The sequence below is a fragment of the Artemia sp. Qi Xiang Cuo genome, chromosome 7, assembly GCF_049724085.1.
Source record: "Artemia sp. Qi Xiang Cuo chromosome 7, ASM4972408v1, whole genome shotgun sequence".
NCBI classification, from domain to species: domain Eukaryota; kingdom Metazoa; phylum Arthropoda; class Branchiopoda; order Anostraca; family Artemiidae; genus Artemia; species Artemia sp. Qi Xiang Cuo.
In genome coordinates, this window is record NC_142800.1 from 61,771,453 (window position 1) to 61,795,640 (window position 24,188).

General features: G+C 35.7%; 1 protein-coding gene across 5 annotated transcripts in view; it reads left to right on the top strand.

The window, feature by feature from the left end:
• The window catches only part of LOC148950539 (ADP-ribose glycohydrolase MACROD2-like), a 93,178-nt gene that overhangs the window by 43,249 nt on the left and 25,741 nt on the right, over positions 1 to 24,188 (top strand). For all 5 annotated transcript variants that reach the window (XM_089091645.1, XM_089091648.1, XM_089091644.1 and 2 more), the window contains 2 exons: positions 8,595 to 8,718; positions 19,509 to 19,627. In XM_089091645.1, coding sequence (XP_088947771.1) covers positions 8,595 to 8,718; positions 19,509 to 19,627 — 243 coding nt within the window. The remainder of the gene's footprint in view (positions 1 to 8,594; positions 8,719 to 19,508; positions 19,628 to 24,188) is intronic.

Genomic DNA, 24,188 nt, shown 5'->3' on the forward strand with positions numbered 1-24,188 from the left:
GTGAAGTGATGGACGCCTCAATCGGATCTGCACCCTTGGCTTAAATTGTTTGCCCTATTAGTTTCAAGTTTACTGAAGGTAGAAGAATAGGGTCTTGGGGGGCAAGTGCTTACTTTGTGCCTCCTAGTGTACGGATCGGAAATTCTTGGATGACTGTTTCGAATGGGGCAACTTGACTAGCTTTCTACTAAACAGCTGGTGATGAGAGGAGTAGTGGTGCCTATGGGCCCTTTTTAAGACACGAATCATGCAGCTTGTATGTTTTTGATTTAAACAAGGTGCAACATGCCTTTCTTCCTCTTAAAAATTAAAGATGGGAAAAGAAGGATTCATGGTGCCCCTATCCCGCTGGGGTTCACTAATCATAGAGATTGTAAGTCCTTTAGCTATTTGAATATACAAATTGCAACTGCCTGACATTCAGCTCAAAAGTTAGCATTGCAAAGAGTGAGGATCGATAACACAGACTAAAAATCGTTGCTTTACTTAGCTTCTGGCAAGGTGTAACATACCTACCTTTCTCTAAAAATTTCGAAAATGGGAGGAACGGGAGTATTGGAGAAGCTCTGGGCCCACTTTTTCCTCAAGTCATGAACAATTAAAATTAACTCGAACAAGGAGCAACATGTCTACCTTTCATAGGCAGCGCAATCGCGCTGCCTAAGTAAAGAACGATGTTGGTACAATGTATTATTTTTTTTTTTTTTTCATACCAGGGCACTTCGTATAGAAGGAGTTGTCGTAGAAACTTCGTAATTGACTCATTCGTTTGTACAGTGGATTGGCTAGTCCTTTTTAAGAGTCGAAAATGATTGGACGGCAACTAGCCCCCCCCCCCGCCACGCCCATCATTCCCCCAAACACATCCAATCAAAATTTTGAGATAGCCATTTTGTTCAGTGTAGTTGATTTCCACATAGAAAATATATTTTTGAAGAGGACACTCCCCCACAAACCTCAAGGCAAGGATTTTAAGTTATTCCCTGTGGGCATATAAGAACGATGTTGGCACAATGTATTATTTATTATTTTTTTCCTTTAGAGCAGGGCACTTCGTATTGAAGAAATTGTCGCAGAAACTTCAAAAAGGGCTCATGAAATTGGAAATTGGAGTGGCTTGTGCCCTTTTTAGTAGTCGAAAGTGATTGGAAGGCGACTAACACCCCTTCCATGCCCACCATTTCCCGAAACATATCCAATCAAAATTTTGAGATTGACATTTTGTTCAGCGTAGTTGACTTCCAGATATAAACTCTGTTTTGGAAGAGGTCAGTCGCCGACAACCTCCCTGGCAATTGTTGTAAATTATGTCTTGGGGGCATATAAGGTTTTTATAGAAAGTGTTTTCGTAAAAACTTCCAAAAAGGCTCATTCGATTGGAAATTCAAACGGCTATTGCCCTTTTGAATAGTCGAAAGGTATTGGAGGGCAACTAACCCCCCTTTCACGCCCACCTTTTCCACAAACACATCCAATCAAAATTTTAGATAGCCATTTTATTCAACGTAGTTTTAAGTTCTGTAAATTAGGTTTTTGAGGACGACAACCTACCACAGCCCTCAGGGCAAGGCATGCCCTGGGGGCATGTAAGGTTGCTATAGAATGTGTTGTCGTAGAAACTTCAAAAAGGGCTCATTCGATTAGAAATTGAAATGGCTAGTGCCCTTTTTAATAGTCGAAAGTGATTGGAAGGCAACTAACACCCCTTCCACGCCCACTATTTCCCCAAACACATCCAATAAAAATTTTGAGATTCAAAGGGCCAGTGCCCTTTTTAATAGTCGAAAGGGATTGGAGGGTAACTAACCCCCCTCTCACGCCCACCTTTTCCACAAACACATCCAATCAAAATTTTGAGATAGCCATTTTATTCAACGTAGTTTTAAGTTCTGTAAATTAGATCTTTGAGGATGACAACCTCCCACATTCCTCTGGGAAGGTGCTCTAAGTTGTGCCCTGGGTGCAACTTAGGTTTTTAAAAAAAGCTTTGTCGTATAAACTTTAAAAATAATTCTTCGGACTTAACCTAGACACGGTTCGTGCACTGTATAATTCTCAAATGTTACTGAAAGGTAACTAGTACTCCTTCCACGCTCACTATTTCCCAAAACATATTCAATAAAAATTTGGAGATAGCCATTTTGTTCCACGCAGTTCAAAGTTCAGGAAATTATACCTATGAGCAGGACACTCCCCCCCATAGTCTTTAGGGCAAGGGTTATAAGTTATGCCCTGGGGGCATGTAAGGTTTTTATTGAAATCTTTGTCGTAGAAACTTGAAAAAGCGCTCATTCGATTGGAAATTCAAAGGGCTAGTGCTCTTTTTAATAGTCGAAAGTGATTTGAGGGCAACTAACCCCCCGATCACGCCCACCTTTTTCCCAAACACATCCAACCAAAATTTTTAGATAGCCATTTTATTCAACGTAGTTGAAAGTTTTGGAAATTAGGTCTTTAAAGATGACAACCCGTCCCCCCCCCCCCCCCACCCCACAGCCCTCAGGGTAAGGGTTGTAAGTTATGCCCTGGGGGTGTATAAGGTTTTTATTGAAAGTGTTGTCGTAGAAACTTCAAAAGGGCTCATTCAATTGGAAATTGAAAGGGCTAGTGCCTTTTATAATAGTTGATAGTGATTGGAGAGCGACTAACGCCCCTCTCACGCCCACTATTTTCCCAAACACATCCAATAAAAATTTTGAGATATCCATTTTGTTCAACTTAGTTGAAAGTTCTGGAAAATAGGTCTTTTAGGATGATAACCCCATCAGAGCCCTAGGTGCTAGGGTTGTAAGTTATGCCCTGGGGGCATATAAGGTTTATATAGAAAGTTGTTGTAGAAAATTCAAAAAGGGCTCATTTGATTGGAAATTGAAACTGCACTATTTAATACTCGAAAGTGAGTCGATAGTAATTAACCCCCCTATCACGCCAACCATTTCCCCAAACACATTCAATCAAAGTTTAGAGATATCCATTTTGTCCAACGTGGTTGAAAGTTTTAGAAATTATGTATTTAAGGATGACAATCCCCCCAGAGCCCTCATGACGAAGGTTGTAAGTTATGCCCTGGGAGCATATAAGGTTCTTATAGATAGAGTTGTCGTAAAACTTCAAAAGGGGCTCATTCAATTGGAAATTGAAATGGTTAGTGCCCTTTTTAATAGTCAAAAGTGATTGAAGAGGTACTAACCCCCCTCCCACGCCCACTGTTCCTCCTAACACATCCAATCAAAATTTTCAGATAGCCATTGTATTCAACGTAGTAGAAAGTTCTGGAAATTAGGTCTTTGAGGATTAAGCCCTCCCCTCCGGCCTTCAAGGCAAGGGTTGTAAGTTATGCCCTGGGGGCATATAAGGTTTTATTGAAAGTGTTGTCGTAGAAACTTCAAAAGGGCTCATTTGATTGGAAATTGAAAGGGCTAGTGCCTTTTTTAATAGTTGTGTGAGCGACTTTACTGAAAAAATACAAATGAATGTGCATTGTCAGTTTAATGTACATGTACTGATATTTAGTAATCAAATTGTTAATATTATTTGATTTATTAAAGTTATAAAAGTAAAAACATTAGATTTTTTTCAGTAAAGTGCAAATTTTGTTCTGGCCTTGGGAAGGCATAGGGGTTTTGAGCCCAACTTGTGTTAATTTCTGCTCCTTTTGAGTTTGACTCGGTTATTTTTTGTAATTTCTGTTCGTTTTGAGTTTCATTTATTTATCGATGCTGATTTGTGGTAGCTTCACGCTTGGTATATTATTTGATTTTGTTTTTGCTCATTTCTTGTTTGAAATCTTTGTCGTAGAAACTTGAAAAAAGACTCATTCGATTGGAAATTTAAAGTGCTAGTACCTTTTTTAATAGTCGAAAGTGAATTGAGGGCAACTAATCCCCCTATCACGCCCACCTTTTACCCAAACACATCCAACCAAAATTTTTAGATAGCCAGTTTATTCAACGTAGTTGAAAGTTTTGGAAATTAGATCTTTAAGGATGACAACCCCCCCCCACAGGCCTCAGGGCATGGGTTGTAAGTTATGGCCTGGGGGTATATAAGATTTTTATTGAAAGTGTTGTCGTAGAAACTTCAACAGGGCTCATTCAATTGGAAATTGAAAGGGCTAGTGCCTTTTTTAATAGTCGAAAGTGATTGGAGAGTGACTAACACCACTCCCTCGCCCACAATTTTCCCAAACACATCCAATCAAAATTTTGAGATATCCATTTTGTTCAACGTAGTTGAAAGTTCTGGAAATTAGGTCTTTTAGGACGATAACCCCCTCAGAGCCCTAGGTGCAAGAGTTGTAATTTATGTCCTGGGGGCATATAAGGTTTATATAGAAAGTTGTTGTAGAAATCTCAAAAAGGGCTCATTTGATTGGAAATTGAAACTGCCCTCTTTAATAGTCGAAAGTGAGTAGAGTGTAATTAACCCCCCTCCCACGCCCACCATTTCCCCAAAAACATTCAATCAAAGTTTAGAGATAGCCATTTTGTTCAACGTAGTTGAAAGTTCTGGAAAATATGTATTTAAGGATGACACCCCCCCCCCAGAGCCCCCAGGGCAAAGGTTGTATGTTATGCCCTGGGAGCATGTAAGGTTTTTATAGATAGAGTTGTCGTAAAACTTCAAAAGGGGCTCATTCAATTGGAAATTGAGAGGGCCAGTGCTCTTTTTAATAGTCCAAAGTAATTGGAGGTTAACTAACCTCCCTCTTGCGCCCACCCTTCCTCCAAACACCTCCAATCAAAATTTTGAGATAACCATTTTGTTCAATGTAGTAGAAAGTTCTGGAAATTAGGTCTTTGAGAAAGGCACCCCCGCAGCACTCGGGAAAGGGTTGTAAGTTTTGCCCTGGGGGCATATAAGATTTTTATTGAAAGTGCTGTCGTAGAAACTTCAAAAGGTCTCATTTGATTGAAAATTGAAAGGGCAATAGCCATTTTTAATAGTTGTGTGAGCGACTTTACTGAAAAAAAAAATACAAATGAATGTGCATTGTCAATTTAATATACATATACTGATATTTAGTAATCAAAATGCTAATATAAGTTATAAAAGTATAAACATTAAATTTTTTTCAGTAAAGTGCAAATTTTGTTCTAGCCTTGGGAAGGCATTTGGGTTTTGAGCCCAACTTGTGTTAATTTCTGCTCGTTTTGAGTTTGACTCGGTTATTTTTAGTAATTTCTGTTCGTTTTGGGTTTCATTTATTTATTGATGCTGATTTGTGGTAGTTTCACGCTTGGTAGTTTATTTAATTTTATTTTTGCTCATTTCTTTTTTAATGGAGTTCTTTACTTTTCTTTGAAAAACTTATTTTGTGGAAAAAGTTTTTTTAATTAATCTGCTCAAGAGGTGATGGAGAGGGAGAGTGATTTTTTCTTCGGAGGGGAACGGTCCTTCTTTGGTCCTCTACTGATGCAAATCAGAGATCCTTTCATGATTTCGATTCAAATAAGATGAATATGCTTAACTTCTGGTTAAAAAGTTGGCAGTATGAGGGGTGGGAGGCGTATTTTGTGTTGAGCAACTGGCTCATTTTGCTCTTCAGTCCTACACATTGAAAAAGCCCTCCGTGGTTCTGGCTCGAAAAGGTGCCACTTACCTACATTTCTTCCAATTAGCATAGGTCTGGATGACAGAGGGGTCAGCGGCCCACTGTTTGTCCTCAGCATGTTTTTGAAACAAATTAAGTCATAAATTGATTTTGAATAGAATCTTTCAATGTTTTGTTTCCTGTTTGCACCATAACAAAGCAATTGTGCGCTCTTTGAAATCTTCACACCAGTATGTTTCAAGACCCAGTTTTTGTAAAAAAAAAAAAAAAAAATACTGGTGTGACACAAGCTCGTCAGCTCTTCAAGTAGTATTAGTCCTAAAACGGACATTTTATCTATCTGAATTCGCAAGTTAATTTTGTTTTCCTTGTGCTAACTTTTTTATATCACTATTAAAAAAGAAGGCAAGGAAAACCTGCGATCTCTTCAGCAATAAGAGGAGGGTAGAAATTACCAACAGAAATGGCTTGTAAATGCAGATGACAACACTTTTGGACCCTTCAGAAAGGCTCCTTTTATGGATCTGTATGTTTTCATATTTATTGTACAAAAAAATTGGCGATGGGGAAAGAGATTCGTCTCACAATTCGAACACTTTTGAATTCTTGTCTAGCTTTAATAAAACATATGTCTGCTATGTTTTCTGTTCAAATGGAATTTCTACGTGAGAGCAGAAACATCGCTTGAAAAAATTTGACCTTAATTAAATAACTTCAAATACTCCTTTTTCACATCAACTATAAAACTTCAGTTCAGCTCTCATGCTGTCGGCTCTGACTCCAGGGCATGCGGAAACATGTTTTTTTCACCCCAGACAAGAATGCTAAGGCTCTTTGCAAAATGTATTATCTTATTCAACAACGATGCCAGAGATCCATATTTTCCCTAAAAAGTGTAGAGGTTAGACTAATGCCCCTTTCTCTTAATAAGATGACTTTCGCCAAACAATGAGCAGGTATATAAGCAAAAATTTATCAACTTTGGGAGTAACACTTACACTTTGGTTTTGTCCTGTTCTGTTTTGTGTGTGTGTGTTTTTTGGTTTTTTTTTCCTGTGCCGCTTTTTTGGGTTTATTGCGATTAAACGGTATGGGTCTAACCTCCATGGTTTTTACAGAAAGTGGGGATATAGAACATAGAACTTACAGCCTTGTTCAATGGTAGATGCCTCATCAGGTAATTCCATGCTGTTAATTTTTCTGACATTACATGAGACAAGAACGGAGGTAGGCCAGTTGTTTTTCATACTATTAATTATCTTAAGATATAAATGATCTTTTTTTTGAAAAACTTAAAATTTTGCCGACTTCAGACATAACTTTCACCTCCGTTTCACAATCTCCATGCTGGGAAAAAAAAATCGAATTTATGTCCTATCATTATTAACCTACGGACCGTTCATAAAAAGAAACTAGAAAAACTACGAAAGCTCCGTGATGCAGTTACAAAGTGTAGCAACTGAGTCATTTCCGGGATAAGAAACCACATCAATAACTTACTGACTCTCTGAATTATCGAACAATTTTTACCATTTCTGAAGCCAAAAGTTGAATTAGGATTATATAGTTAAACCCTTAGAACGATGAGAGCTAATTTGATTGAGTTAAGTTTTATGTTCCCGGTGCAATTTTTGGTACTTTGTTTTTCTGCACTCCTACGGTTTTTGAGTATGGACGAAACAAAACAATTTTACTATCACTCAATAGCTGAGATTCAGTTCTATCCATCTACGGAATTAAATTTTTGAAATTTGATGTATACGGTTTCTTAGATTGAAGATACATTTAGCTTTATTTGAAAATTGTTTAAATAGGGACAATATATTTTTTTTTTTTTTTTTTTTTTTAAGGAAGTTTAAATCCTTCCCCAAGAAGAAGTCCAAGTAACATCAAAATTGTAAATTGGTGAATGGCTAGATTTGAGACTAATGAATCCAATGATATATGCGTCTTGTTTTTAACAAGACAGGCTTTTTGAGCCTTTACCGGGCTGTTGTGTGTATATATAATTTATTTTGTAATCATTAGTAAATAAATAAATCTTGAAGCTGGTTATTTTTGTGCAAGTTGCAGGTATAGGCTTGTCGCAAAATTACTTATACCTCAATGCTGAAATATTGTTGTTGTGTTTTAATCACTTATCTGCTTAGGCCTTGTTTAGCAACAATTTTCCAGCTATACGACTAGCATAGGAATGTCCAGTAGACGGTGTAAAAGATTTTGGTGCCTAAGTTTGTAAAAAATGATCGGTGCCACAATTTACTATTTACATCATCATGGCGGACTCTATACGTGGGATTGATGCATTGAATCAAGCTCAGATTTGACGAAGATCATGTCTCGTGGTTCATAATATAAATTTTGAAAGTTTTACTTCAATACACTTGAAACGTTAAGTTTGTTATGATGTTAATATTCCAGACTGGAAGAGCTAAAGCCAAAGCTTGTGCTGTAGAATGTGTAGAATAATGATATAAGAGCAAGATATTTTATTTTTACTCCTAAAAAACAGCAGCATCTTTCCAGTTATGAATGTAATGAAATGAATCTTAGAGATGAAAAATGGATCGATTCACGTTTTCTTGGCATGACTATCAAACATCAGGTACCACAAATAAATTTTCCACGGCTAGAAGCAAAGTTGATTGTAAAGATTAGAAATTGTGAGGTTGCATTCAAAATATTTTAATTTTTCTTTTTTTAATGCTTTAAATATTTCTGAATATTCATATTTTTTTAAGTTACCCCCCCCCCCCTTTGTTTTCAAAATCTAGGGAGAAAAGCAATTTGGTTCATTTTTCAATGGAAATAAAAAAGGATATTTTTCAAATACCTTTCATTTTTATATTGTATTTCATTTTCCTATTTTTATTATTTTAAAAATAAAAATCAATTGTTGATTAGTTAGTTTTAGCTGATATTACCCGAGTTAAAACAGTAACAAATAAGCGTTCAGTGCGATTCTATGTTATGTAGGCTATAATTCCTCAGAGGACTATTTTTCTATCTATTTTTCTGAATAGTATTTCTTGTTTTTTAGTTTGACCAGGTTGTTTTCTGTGTTTTTATGGATCAGGATGAAGAATTTTACCAGCAGTACCTGACCTGCTATTTCCCGGTGGGAGACTCAAGCGATCCCTCTTGTGACAGTAGTGACACGGAAAGTGAGTAGATTTGATTAAATAAATTTTATAATTCCCGTTTTAATATGACGTGTTATTTGATACTCTTTTATCTTAATAAATGAATAAAAAAGAAAAATCTGCTTTTGGATCTTCTGGTAAGATTTTGTATAGGGCTTTACAAAGCTGTTCAAATCCTCCTGAATAAGAAATTACTCGTATATAGATACAGAAGTACCCTTATTGCAAAAAAGTACATAAATAACTCAGAACCTATTTTAATTCTCATATCTAGTTTCCTCTAAACGTATTAATAAAAAAAGACATAAGAAAAAGAAAGAATAAACTGCTGAAAAGTAAACCTTTGAACCTTGAATTAGATATTCTTCAGTTGGCATAAAACTGTCCTTCAAGTTATTATTTTTTTTTTTTATAAATTAGGGTTTATTCATCAACCATAAATAATAAAATGCAGAAGCTGAGCTTGTAAAGGAGATCACTACCCCAACTAGGCCTAGACAAAAAAAAACCAATCATATAAAAAACACTAACAAGAGACTATACCAACCCTACTAAAAATCAACTCATCAATTCTCAACATTCAACATATTTAACCTTGTCCTTCTCAATCCATCGTTCTTTTAACAGACTTCTAAATTCAGAAACATCCGTCACCTTCTTGACTCATCTGGCAGATTATTCCACGCTCGAGGGCTAGTATGGCGGATAAACCACATTGACCTAGTTGTCACAGGCTTAGGTGGTGTAAATTCATCCGAACGTCTTAAACTATAAGAATGTACACTAGAAACAGACATAAAAAAAATCTTGAAAGCAAATTATTCTGCATTTTATTCTGATGTTTAAACATAAAAAGAATATTATAAAACTTGATCAATCCGAAAAATGGAACAATATGTAAGTTCAGCATACCTTGCTATAACCGAGGAACGCTTATCATCTCCAGTTAGTATTCTTACAGCTTTATTCTGTAATACTCTAATCTGCGATAGATGACCCACAAACGTTGAAGACCAAACCAATATACAATAAATCAAATACGGATGAGTAAGGGAGAAATAAAGCATTCTGAGAACCGGTCTTGGGAAAGTACGCTTTAGCTTCCTTGTAATTTCCAAATTTCGGGTAACCTTAGTTGCGATTTGATTAATAAGGTCTTTGAAACTCAAGCACTCATCGACTATCACTCCAAGAAAATTCACTGCTCTAACACGTTCTATAGCATTTCCATCAACTTCTAGTTTCTCAATCCGGGGCTGGTAATTTACGCTTCTCCCGTAAATGACAAATTGACTTTTATTATGGTCTAATTCAAGTATATTAAATCTCATCAAGTTTTCTATTTGTTCCATTCTCTTTTTCAGAACAAGATGAAGTTCACTTTCCATCCTCGCAGCAACTGTAAAATGTGTATCGTCAGTAAAACTAGGAATTATAGTTCTGGGACCGCGATCTTCTTTATCCAAAATCGTTATATCTTCAGTGCATCGTTAAATATTGATATAAATCAAAAAAGTCCCAAAACTGATTCTTGAGGAACGCCAGCCTCTACTCTCTGCGGGCTAGAGGTCTCACTTTTAATTTGCACAATCTGCATACGTTCACTCAGGAATGATCTAATAAGTTCCAAAATTTTCCACGGATACCACAATTATCTAACGTCTTTACTAAAATTTCATAATCCACGCAATAAAATGCTTTCATTATGTCAAGGAAAACGGATACCACTTTAAGACCATGATCTAAATGATCATTCACAAATGTCGTCAAGAAGATCACTGCTTGCTCAGTTGACATTCCTTTCCTAAATTTGTACTTGCTAGACCGAAAAAAAACAACTTAGATTCTAGGAATTTGACCATTCTTACATTTATCAGTCTCTCTGTTATTCTAGAAATAACAGGAAGAAGGGAAATAGGCCTATAATTATCTTAAGTTCCCACTATCGCCCCCTTTAGAAAGTGGCTTCACTTTCGCAATCTTCAGACTAACGGGGAAAATACCTGACTCAAAACACTCATTTATTAGCATTACCAACTGATTAGAAACAATAGGATAAATAGCACGGAAAACTTTCACAGTCATGATTTCTGATCCTGCTTTCCTTTTTTTCATATTTTTAAACATTTCGCACAACTCATTTAATTTAACCGGCTTTAAATAAGCAGACACTTGGCTCTTATCAGGCAGTAATTGTGAAAAATCGCCATCTTCAGCCAGGACTGGGATACTGGATCCTACGTTATGGCCCACATTTGAAAAATGCTCACAAACTGAATTGTAATTCACACTATCCGGAAGCTCCGAGGGAGGCCGACTAGGGTTCGTTACAGACTTGATAATTTTCCAAGTCTTGCCTGGACTTCCTTCTGGTTCTTCAAACTTGAAAGCAAAATAATCTGCTTTAGCTTTCCGATGGAGACAGTTTAGCATGTTATTATATGCTTTATAATCATCCTTAGTAGTTACCCCTTTATTTTGGATCAAATCCTTATATAAATGGTTTCGCCATCTCATACTTAAGAGTAGACTCTTAGTAGATAAGATAAGATATTTATTTAAAAAAAACCGCTATCACAAGCCCACAAAGGGCCGAATTCGGACTTTGGAGTCGACAACAAATAAAAGTAATCCATGGATTCTTTGCTGATTGATACCTGTATACTTTTTTAGGTTTAACACTTCTGAAGTAAACCTGTTAACGTCCCGTACCATTTATCAAATTTCTGATTGATATCATATTCCTCTTGTAGAAAATTGAATTCAGTCTTATCAACTTCCAATTTAAAACGGGCAACAGCCTCATAATCAATAATAGACCTAATTACGTTACAACGATGTCCCTTATTCACTGTTATCATTACTTTAAAATGATCTGAAACACTATTTACCACAACAGCAGGTGACTTATATTCAGTATTCACAAATGTGTTTTCCAATATTGACGCATAATTCTCAGTGGCTCTTGTACAGATGTTTATAGTAGGCTTTAGCCCGTAGCTAAGCATCATATCCAGAAACTTCTTAACTCTCTGACTAGAATGTAGACTTTTTAAATCAATGTTCAAGTCACCACACACAAAACACGGCTGTCTTGTTCCACTCAACAGGTCCAGTTGCTCTCTTCTAACAGACTCAGAAATTCTATGAGGCTACTAGAATGAGGTCGATAAATAATAGCAAGAACACATTTAAAATTAAGCTTAGATACTTGCTAAACCATCAACTCAAACACTTTTTCCTTATGTTTAGTAAGGGAAGGCATCGGCAAGACATTAAGATCACCCTTGATACATGCCGCTAAACCTCTATGTTGGTGCAATTCCCTGTTTTTTAAAACCAGTTGGTAATTTGGAACATCTAATAGAGATGACGTATGAGACTTCAACCATGTCTCAATCAGGGCCAAAACCTTTAAAACCTTGAGTCTGCAGAACTTCCTCCAGGTACTGAAATGAAGTACTAATACCTTGGAAATTTAAATGAAAACCCGAAAAATCACTCGGGTCATAATCATTATTCAAATCCTGAAGGAACTTATAACGGGCTTTCAAATATTCTTCACCTACACCATTGCTATCAAATTCACGATGGAGCACCCCCATCCCCAATATCTTCAACCCTGATTGAATCATTCTCCATTCCCTTCAACATATTTTACTCTAAATTAACCGTTATCAAAAATCATTTTATGACGGATATGAGAAAGAAAAGGGTCTGTTAACTTACATTTATTATTTTCATCATTTGCTGAGGTGGTATCATCGCTTCTACACTTCAAACCTAAACAAAAAAAAGAAGCATAAATATCTTCATAAAATCCAAAAAACGCTACTCCTGTTCCCAGGCCTAGTATCATTGAAAGCCAAGACCAATTCATAAGAACTCGAAACACAAATCGGCACGCATCGCACAACAAATTATACACCGTTATTGCTTTTTTCTCATTATATATATATTTTTTTTCCATCCCCAACATCCTTTTCAAAAAAAAAGGAAAAACACGAGACGACATTAATTCATACCACAAAATACCAAAAAAAAAACAAAAAAAAAAAAAAAAAAAACAGGATAATAACTCACAAGAAACCAAAACTCATATTAAACTAAAATAATTAAGATGAAGCTTAGTATTGTATAGGCACAACACGAGGATTTATCGGCACTGACAATTCCGGAATCACGTCATTCACGGAGAAAGAAACACACAGGCCATTTGGCAGATCAAAACAAAGGAGAGGTGGGACCGATTTTGTTACCCATGCTTGACTACCACAATCAGCGAGCTTTGAACTTTTTTCAAGCAGCCGTTTTCCAACATCTTTCACTGCCGTCGGAGCATCATCACTAAGATAAATATCTTTACGATCGCACAGTCTTTCTTTTAAGTTTTTTTACTCCGTTTCAGAATCGTTATTTTTTATTCTTTATACCGAACAGTAGCTTTAAAATATCTACGCTGTTTTTCACTGGTGTAACATCAAATTCTGGGGTCTCATTTACACCTAGTCCTTCTTCACAAACAGTTTTGAAAATCGCGTTAGTTTCCTCTTTATCCTCGCAAGGTACATTCGAAACCACTATATTTTTTCTCATTCATTCTGTACTCGCAATGTATTAACCGATTCTTTAACTGATTATTTTCTTCACGAAGAAACGTTGACTCAGATGTAACAACACTAATCAGTTATTTCACATTTATTATTTCACTCTCAGTAGCCGCCACATGTGTCTGGATCACGGAAAACTGTTGAGATTAGCCAGATAGAGTTCTTCGAGCGATTTCACCCGGGATTCCAGTGATTTGAACTGGTCCGTGATACCGTCAAGCTTTTTTCCACTGTCTTTCGCTATAGTTAGAATTTAAGAAAAGCTCCGAGCCAGCGTCGAAATTGACAAAGTCTCTCCATCCTTAGGTGAAGATGACGAATAATCATTTTAATCCTCTTCGAATGATACTTCTTAACTGTTTCTTTTATTTCGTCCTATGAATAAGCAGTGAGAAAAAATGGACAAATAAATAAGTCTTACCTCAGCTGACAACGATTTTTTATTCGCGATGTTGCTAGCGTGCAGTGCTTTTAGCTGTTTGGCACGGTAAACACCTTTTCCAACGACGGTAGTCAATAGGCTCTGCTGGTAATGACTAAAATCATTTATCCCAGATTACACAGGCTTCGTCATCTTCAATGTCGTTATCCTCAATTACTCCATGCAATTCTCCTGTCCAAAGCAATAATCACACTACAAAAAATTCTCTGTCATCAATTCAAAACTTTAATCACACAAGCTATTTCACTATAATTACCTCACGATAATTTTCAGCTATAATTACCTCACGGCAGAGAGCGCCTAAGGTGTTACTCGTTCGGGGAATGAATCATGACTCTTTTTAGTGTCTTAATTAGTGTATATTGTGGCGGGTACACCAATATATCTCAGGGTCTGAATATCCGCAAGAATTATTTATCCCCCTCCCCCCTCTACCTCCTCTTTTAATATTATTGAGAAAAGCTCTTGATCTTCTTTCTCTAAGGAAGATTCTGTGTAATCTAACCTTCCAGTTCTGTGTCCATTTCAAGGGTTATATTTGGCCACTGTAAGGGTCAAAAATTACTATCAAGTCCCTTAAAATGTGATAGTTTTGCTGTTTATTAATTTTATAGTCAATGTCATATATTTATAAAACTCCAAAATTCCCGTGTGTCCTGGCTTTAAAAAAGGGAGAGTTTTTTTTTTTATAATTGATAGTTTTCTTTTCCCATTTTTTATGTCAATGTTGCTATCTATGATATATCTCTGTAAATGAAGTATCTATACTTCTCCACATCTCTTTAACTGTAGTCATTCTAGTAGTAAATTCAGTGGCTATCTTAAAAGTTCGTTCTTCAGCGTCGAAAGGGTTAATAGATATTCGCTGATAAGGAGCCAAAATCAAATGGTAAATTTCTCTGTAAAATAAATTTAAATTTTATGAGATAAATTTCGATGTAATTTTATCTTTTGAGCTACTACTTGATCCTGCTACAGCATTTCGTCAATTGTTCGTCTTAATACCGCACAGAAGAGTCCTCCTGAAACGCCAGGCGTTTTGCAAAGACCACTCATTTTTGAAGTCTAAAACGAACTATCTGGACTTAAATTGGACTTGCAATGGTTTTTATTCGAACACATTTAATTATTGGTATACCCTTACCTTAGACCTTAGCTTCTCCTGGTCTGCTAGGGGGTCGGCTAGTATTTCCGAGTCGTTTTCGCACTCGTTTTGTAGAAACACATATGGACTACGGAGATTTGACTGGTATATGCTCCGTAGGCTGTTCTTAAGACGACCTATCTTTTTTTATCCTGCAGGTAGCCAGTCGAAGTTGGTATAAGGAGTTCTAGTGTCCCCAGTCTCAAAATATAGCCTAGATATTTCCATCAATGATGGCGATATCCCGCACAAGTTGCTGGTTGATCATTATTTGAATCTCGACGTTTGAAACTTGATCTGTTCGATGCATGTCTAGGATTCTAGGAGATATTCATTCTCAAAGCAGAATCTAACCTTATTGTCCTCCGTGTATATGCCATGACTTGGCTATATTTGACTATATGCCCTACTATTGGCTTAAAACTTTTAAGCTTCAAACTAATTGTAAATGGTCATATGAAGTGCCTCCGTTCAAATCTTCAGGTGGAGCCTTTTATCAGGTAACAGATAATCAATAATGCTAAGTTTTTTTTTTCTGCTTAAACATGTAGTGTACACTCACCACACTTCTCGTTGATGCCAAAACGACTATTGTCAATCATTAATCCACTAAAACCATAAAGCTCAATAATTTCCTCTCACCATTGATTATATATTTTTTTTCATTTTGGTGGTGCCTGAGAATCTTACAAGCAGTATACAATCTGCTGACGAGTACCAGCCCCCCCCCAAAAAAAAACAAAATGTTTGGAGGGGGGGGGAGTTTTAGTGACTGGCTGGTCATTTTAAAACGAACAGAAATTATTCCGTATATGAAAGGGGCTGCCCCCTCCTCAACGCCTCGCTCTTTACGCTAAAGTTTTTTATTGTTTAGAATAAATAAGAGTTGTGAGAAAGCCAAACTTTAGCGTAAAGAGCGAGGCGTTGAGGAGGGAACAGCCCCTTTCATATACGGAATAATTTCTGTTCGTTTTAAGTGTTAACGCCGTTCCTTACTTTCAGTTAAAAAAAACTTGCTTTTTTTTTATTTAATTTTTGAACGTTTTAGAATTAATGCAGGTTTTGATTTTGGCTCACCGTGCATGAATAATTAAAACAAAATTTGCATATTAATTGTACTTTTATTTGGTTAAATGGCTTTCTCGAAAGTTGTTTAATTTTATTTACGAACGTTTTTATTAGTAATACATATACGTAACTTACGAATTAACTTAGATAACGAACTTCTATATTCATATATTTTTATTACGTATATTAGGGGGCTCGCCCCCTAGTCAATACCTCGCTCTATAAGCTAAAGTTCGAATTTAGTTCCAATTCTTTAAAAATGACCCCTTAATTTTTTTTAGAAAGGCCGTTTACTAGAATAAATAGCTCTTATGAAAGCACTAAAAAATGTTTGGCTTAAAGAGCGAGGTATTGACTAGGGGGTGAACCCAATCATACACGTAATAGTTTGTGTTCGTTTTAATTTTTGATGATACTCCTTATTTTCAGTTGGAAAACTTTTTTTTTTATATTTAATTTCTGATATTTTCTTTTAAATAATGCTGGGAAATCCGGCGCCCCCTTCATAGCAATGTCCCTTCTTGCATGAAAACTTCCTTCATGGAAAGATCCTCCCACATAACCCCCGACCCACCCACCCCCTTCTACCAGAAAAAATCCCCCTGAAAACGTATCTATACTTCCTAATACCCAATACTATATGTTAACATTGGGTAAAGTTCATAACTTTCAGCCCTCCCCCCGGGGACTTCGGGGGATTAAATCATCTTAAAGGACATAGTTATCATATTTTCAACCATGCTGAACAAAATGGCTATCTCAAAATTTTGATTAGGTGACTTTGGGAAAAAATGAGCGTGGGAGGGGGCCTAGTTGCCCTCCAATTTTTTGGTCACTTAAAAATGGCACTAGAACTTTCAATTTCCTTTCCAATGAGTCCTCCCACGATATTCTAGGACCACTGGTTCGTTACGACCACCCCTGGTAAAAAAAAAAAAAAAAAAAAAAAACACGCAACCATGATCTTTCTTCTGGCAAAAAACCGACTGTTTTTTTTATCAATAGTTAGAATAATGTCCGTTTCGAATGCGAGACTTGAGAGCACAGTAGCTCCCTTCGAATACGAAACTTGAGACGTTTGGTTCCCTTGGATGAGCGTTATTTTCTTTATCACCCACATCTCTTAATCTACTAACCATCTAACCGGTTATAAAACGTGACTGCGACCTCAACGCCTTGCAAGTAACTGGTAATAATTTCTTCCGGATGAGGTTTTTGCCCATTCTTCCAAGTTAGTAAAAGCGGTCCATTTACTGACTGTGATCGGAATTTTGGAAGATGTCATGTCACTATTTTCGTGTTCTTCATTTAACCCAGAGAAAATTGTGGCGCCATCAGTAAAATAAGGGCATGCGTTGGTAAAACCGCTGCATTTACCGATCAAAATTGAGATATTGTAGATGTAATGTCATTATTTTCATATTTTTTATTTAACTGAATAGAAAATAGTGGGGCAGTCCGGAAAATCACAACACGAGTCGGTACAACCGCTACACTTACCGACCGAGATGGAGATTACGGTACACGTAATGTCAGTATTAGATTGAGATTTTGTAGATGTCGTTTCATTATTTTCATATTCGTTATTTAACCGAATGAAAAAAAAATTGGCACCGTCCGTAAAATCACGGCACAAGTCAGTCAAACCGCTGCAATTACCAACCTAGACTGAAATTTCATTAGATGTTATATTAGTATTTCCATCTTAAAATCACTGCACGAGCCGATAAAACTACTGCGTTTACCGACTGCTGCGTCGGTAAATGCAGCTGCGTTTACCCAGGTTTGGGACTTCTGTAGATGACATATCAGTATTTTTGTGTTCTTTATTTAACCAACAAAATCCATACTATTGGAAATCCAATAGAATGTATTTCCAATCCATAGAATGTTGTTCTGCAGCACTAGCTGTTGAGTATCCTCAGACTTATTTGAACTGCCTTGGGTAAATATAAAGTTTACCTAAAATAGGAATTATTTGGTAATCTACATTAAGTTTAACACACACATTATTCTCAGCACCAGTGGCGGATCCAGGGCCCCCCCCCCCCTAGCGTAGTCCAAAGTAGTGTAATTAACTTAATTAACTCAAGTTTGTGTTAATTAAACTTGCTCCTAACGCAAGTTTATCGGATTAACCTATTTTGCGCCCCCCCCCTAATTTTTTTTCTGATCAACCTATTTTGCGCCCCCCCCCCCCTTAAAAACAATCCTGTATCCGCCCCTGCTCAGCCATCATTCTTTCACTTATACTACCAGAACTTCATAATTATGAAACTTTCTTAAGATTCTCCTATCAATTCTGGACATTTCGTAACCCGGATAAAAAAAATTATCATTCAGTCCTAATTATGTGTACAAAACCAATAATGTCAGAGTTGAAATGGCCATTATTATTATTCTTAAGGGACACACCCTTGATTTAGTTCTTGAATATTCCATGCCAATAATTTAATGTCTCGTATGTGGTCTTTGTCTTATTTGATACTGATAAGAATACACACCCTTTAGACACTTTATAATTTGCCACTGCTTCAGTGGAACATATTTGGTATTCTTTGATTGGTTAAAAGTTTTCCTCTGCCGCCATTTCACTTCTAATGTTTTTGTGCCTTTTCTTACTTGTTGCTTCAGCGTTGGTAGTAACATCTCTGCCTCGGGTTTTATTATTCTTATATTAAGTATGTGTAGTAGGCTGCGTAACGAGGAGACTGCATGCTCTGGTATTGTTTCCATAGATTCGTCCTCTTTGCTATCTTTGTCGAAGCTTAAAAGCATCCTTAACGTGTCAAAGAGATAACAAAGAATGTGGAAAGCGGGTAAAAAATTTCCAAATTCTCACAACGCAGCGCTGATTTTATATAAAAAAATCCTTTTTTTACTTTCTTTTTAATTTTTCCGTTTGGTTATTAAAATCGAAGAATTAAGATAATTTATATCTTCTTTTTATGTTTTTTTTGTATGATTTTTTTCTTGTGTATGTACATTCCCGCTTGTTTTTCTTGTTTTCTCAATGTTTTACTCCACTGTTTGTCATTTGGATATGAATGGGTAATAACATAAATCTAGTTATAATAATTATTTTAAACACCCATATTGTCATTGATGTACTGATTAACCGTCGAAATGGCAAATCAATATTTTGGTGTTTATGTAAATGTTTTATTTATCATTAGATGTTTCTAGTAGTTTTCTCATTGGCAACATTTAGTTAAGTTCATCTCCTAAAATGTAGTCAGTCTAAGAACGTTGAGAAAAAGTAAAATTTTCTGAGTTAAGGATGTTTTATCTCTTAGCTATGAAATTTTCTAGCCTGCAAAACTGTATGTTTTTATTCTATGATTTACTGACAAATGTCACGGCTTAGACAAGCAAAATGTTGAGTTTAAATTTAGTATTGCCTTAGCTTCAGCCCATTGTCTTGAGAATCCCTATTTCAAATATTTTTTCCTCTGTATATGCTGTTTGCTGGAAAGGTAACGTTTTTTGTCAATATTAATACAAAATGTTTTTTGAGGGAGACCCAACTATTGTGTAAATATTGTAGGAGCAGAGGAGGAAAGTCTCATCAAGTATTATAATCTGGCAAAGGAGCGGCTCGCTGAAGAAGAAGCCGAATGGAGTTCGGAAAGAAATATGCCACATAGTTTCACTACAGCTGAAGAGGTGAGAGTATAGACACTTGTCTTATCAAAGGTGCCTTAAATAAAAGCATTTTTATTCTCACGGGTTTATCTTTGGGCGAGGGGAGGTGGAGGGGTAGCGAAATTAGACAACAAGAACAAAAATACTGGCGAATTATGATATGAAAATAGAAAAATCGTAAAAGATGGGGAAGAATTATTCAAAATTGACATTATGAGCGAGGTACAGGCCAGATGCTCTCATGTTGCGTACATTTGTACATAAAGGCCATAAACTCATAAGTCAGAACTTTCAGTGCCCTTGCTTTATTTTTCTTCTATTGACTGACAGATCATGAAATAGGTTTACTTTTAAAGCCCCTTGTCACAGTGGAGAGATTATAAAAAATCATTGTCATCTCAGGCCTTTATGTTTAATATGAATATGGTGAGAAATATCGAAATTAGCTTCTAAAAAATTTTAAATTTGTAGCTTGTGGCCTCTAGATAAGGACCCTATATTCAGTAATTTTCTAGATAAGGTGGATTTTTTTTTTATGACACCTGGAGTATCAACACATATAAGGAAAAAGAAAAGGTGTTGTTGCCACCAATTGGTGGGAGCTCTCTAGATTTTGAATTTTTTTTTTTTTACTTGGTATTAAAGAATATAATAAAAAAAGGATGCCATCACCTAGATTTTGAAAAATACTTTTTTTGGTAAACACATGTAAGGAAAAAGAAAAAGTACCTGGACCACCAATTGGCCATATTTTTCTGCATTGGCGCCAATGAAAGGTACAGAAAAAATCGCTAGAAGATATACGCATTCAACAATTTTCTTTTAAAGAACTTCTGCAAATAATGCTTTGCACTTTTTTTGAAATGTGTAAACTAAAATAAGAACACCATACACACAAAAAAACAGCATTGCCAAAAAAAATATCATCAGCACGACGCTTCAGGAGCAGTTACGAATTTAAAAGAAATGCTAAAATAATGCATATTCATAATGTACAATATTATCATAAACGCCTTGACAATTCGAGGGAAGAGAACAAAGGTTTCATTATTTGTGATTAGCTTCTAATGCAGCTTTTTATCTGAAATTCAAAAACTTAATCCTATTTTTCGAGCGCCCATTTATTTTAGACGTACCATTAAAAGTACCAAGAACTTTTACTAGATATATTCAAACATTTTTGGGTTAAGGATTTATTCCAGTTCTTTTCATATTTCCCAAAATTTCCCAGTTGCTACACTTACCTTTCTATTAGTTCTGAATGGCATATTGCCAAATTTTCGAGCTTTGCTATTCATTTGGTAATTCTTAGCACTTGATGTTATAGATATGTGGTTCTGCATTAAATCCGTTAATTTAATTATAATTGTGAAAAATCTATTCGACGCGTTGTGATAATCGCCACGAAAACTAAGAATGAGTAAATACACTCATTATTTCCCCTTTCAATGGGTTTTCAAACGGTTCGTGGTAACGAACTGTAAGTAAGGAGTGACACGGCTCAATAGTAACCGAAACTCTAAAAAGTGGAAATTTGATATCAATCAATGTATCAAAAGAATCGACTTACTATGCTAATTCTAAATATATAAAATTCATTAAGCTTAGTCTTACCCATAAAAGGCTTCGAGCCTGAGAAAAATTGCCTTATTCTAAACAAGGCAATAAAAACCTAATATAGCCTATTATATAGGGAAATATAAACCTATTATATAAGGAAATACTCCGAGAGGTTAGTAAAAACCTATAATATAAATCAGATTCAGCGTATCGGAGAACCCTATTGTAGAGGCTTCAAGCTCCTATTTTTAAAAATATGGAATGTGGATCGAACCTATGGTCCTAGAACATCGAGAGAGGGCTCATTTGAACAGAAATTTAAAGTTCTAGTGCCCTTTTTAAGGGACCAAAAAAATTTTTGGGCAAATAGCCCCCCTCTCACGCCCCTTATTTTTCAAAATTGTCTGATCAAAATTTTGAGATAGCCATTTTGTTCAACAAAGTTGAAAAGTCACAAAACTATGCCTTTGGAGATAACATGACCCCCTCTCAGACCCGGGGGATATGTCTTTAAGTTATAAAATTTGACCATTGTTCTACGTATAGTATTTTTTATTGGGAGGTATACTGACATTTTTCGAGTGGGGGGGGTGGAGATTTTTGCTTCAGGTGGGTTTCCATGGGGATAATTTTCCGTGTAGAGAGAAATTTTGGGGGTGAACTTTCCATTGGGAATTTAACACTGATGGGATTTGACAGAATTCTTTTTCGAAATTTTTTTTATGTCTTACTTTCTCTTTGCCTACTCAATTTTGCATGTTGAGATGTTTCGGGGGAATTGTCCGGGGAAATTTTCAGCGTGTTTGAATTTTTGGGAAATACTTTCCACGGAAGGGGGGATTTCTGGAGTGATTGGGAAAACGACTAGAGTTTAGTCTTTTGCAAATGTAAATATGTTAAGGATTTTTTTTTCTGGCTGAATGTTTTGCAAGAAATTTTATGGAGGGGGAGCGGGAATTTTCAGTGAGGATGGAATTGTCCGGGGGGAGTTTTACGAGTGAAGAGTAATTCTAGGTGGGAGGAATTTTTCCAAAGAGGAGTAACCCCTGAGGGGAGGGAATATTCAATGGAGGGGAGCCATATTTACAGGCATTATTTGAAAAAACGATCAGAAATTAATTAAATAAAAAACAAGTTTTTTCAACTGAAAGTCAGGAAAACATTAAAGCTCAAACGAACAGAAATTATTCTGTATATAAAGGGGTTGCCCCTTCCTCAACACCTTGCTCTTTACGCTAAAGTTTGAAAAAATTGTCCCAAATCTTTAGAACAACTCATGAAACACAAGGGCTGTTTGATTAGAGTACAACGCTGTTATAAAAGTGCTAAAAACTTCGTAAAGAGCAAGTTTTTGAGAAGGGGAGGGGGACCTATTCATATACAGAATAATTTCTGTTCGTTTGAGTTTTAATGCTGCTCCTTAATTTCAGCTGAAAAAACTTTTTTTTTTTTTTTATTTAAATAGTATCTGAAATGAATGATGTTCGGTATATGTGTTCTTAGAGTTTGTAAAATTAAAATTTAGAAATTGTGCAGACGCAGGATATGCTAGTATCCAAGCATATTGAGTAAATATTAGCCGCCAGGCTCCTTTTATGTCCCTAATTTGAGCTGACGAGTATGTTTAAAGTTCTGGGAAGGCTATTTTTGATTAATACAACCTAAAATAACGTATTTATTTCAACTAGAAATCTTGATGTTTATTTTGAAGCCATTATTTTTTATTTTCTGTTTCGTGCATATTTTCTATAATTTTGTTACAAAAAGTTAGAGTTCACAGTGAAAAATTCTACTAAGAGTTATTTTTGTGAACTTTTCATGGACAAAGCTGATTTTTTTTTTCTCTCAACGTTATCTATAGAGAGAACCAAAATACGTTTTCCTGGTTCAAGAGTACATATTTGAATTAGAGAAATATTTTTTTTTGTGGGTGTGTTTTATATAATTTTGTTGCAAAAAAACAGGTTTTTCCAGTGAAAAGTTCTATTAAGAGCTATTTTATGAAGTTTCCATGGAAATAGCTCTTTTTTTTTCTTTTTATTTTTTTTATCAAAACTTCGCTTCCCTGATTGAATGGTGAGTAGTAAGCGCCTAATGCATTGAAAATATACACGCAAGCCTACGCCTGAGGCATGAATATGTGTGTAAGTTTTCAAGTAATTGGGTTACCAGGGGCCATTTAATACCGGTCCTATTGAGGACAAGTTTTTCTGACGTAGATTTCTAGTTCATGATATACAAGTTGTTTTTTTTTAGGTTAAATCCGTGGTCATTCATCTGTAAGTTGATTAGTAGGTTTTTTTTTAAACTTGGCTATTCGTTTCATGGGTTTCATTAATAGAACGAGTAATGTTTTTGAAAAGGGTAATTACTTCTTTAGTTTACGAGATTTGCGAATTTTTTGCGAAAAGGTATTTGCGTAAAGGTATTGCGATGGTTAAGAATGCCTCACGGGTGAAACTCCCCTTTTTCGAAAATCGGGCTCCCTGTTTTCAAAACCACTTTTTATTCTGAGGCTCGGAGCATTTGGTTGATAGATATTAAACTTAATGAAATTTATATAATTGCAATCTGCATAAAAACCCAATTCCTGTCAATTGTTATCAAAATTCCAATTTTGAAGTTTCGCTTACTAGTGGGTCGTATCGCCCAATGCCACCTATGAAAAGATTCCTTGAAAATAAACACTTCAAATTGAAAAAAGAAATCATAAGCAAATAATTTTAAAAAAGTTTAATCCCTTACAAAAGAAACTTAAAAAGTAAACATAGTCAACCCATTTCTCACTGGCAAATTCCTACGATATTTTTGAGTATATAAAAAATATAATTTCCCATTCATGTTAAACTTTAATTGAACAAATATTAGACAAATCTACTTCACTTATACTAGTAGAATTATCAGGCAAGATTTCTGTCTCAAGAAGTTTATCCGATATTGGAATACGGTTTTTTAGAATGTGCCATTGAAGATGTATCGCTTCTGGAACTTATTTCTAGCCTCAGGTTCTTTACAGGGCTTC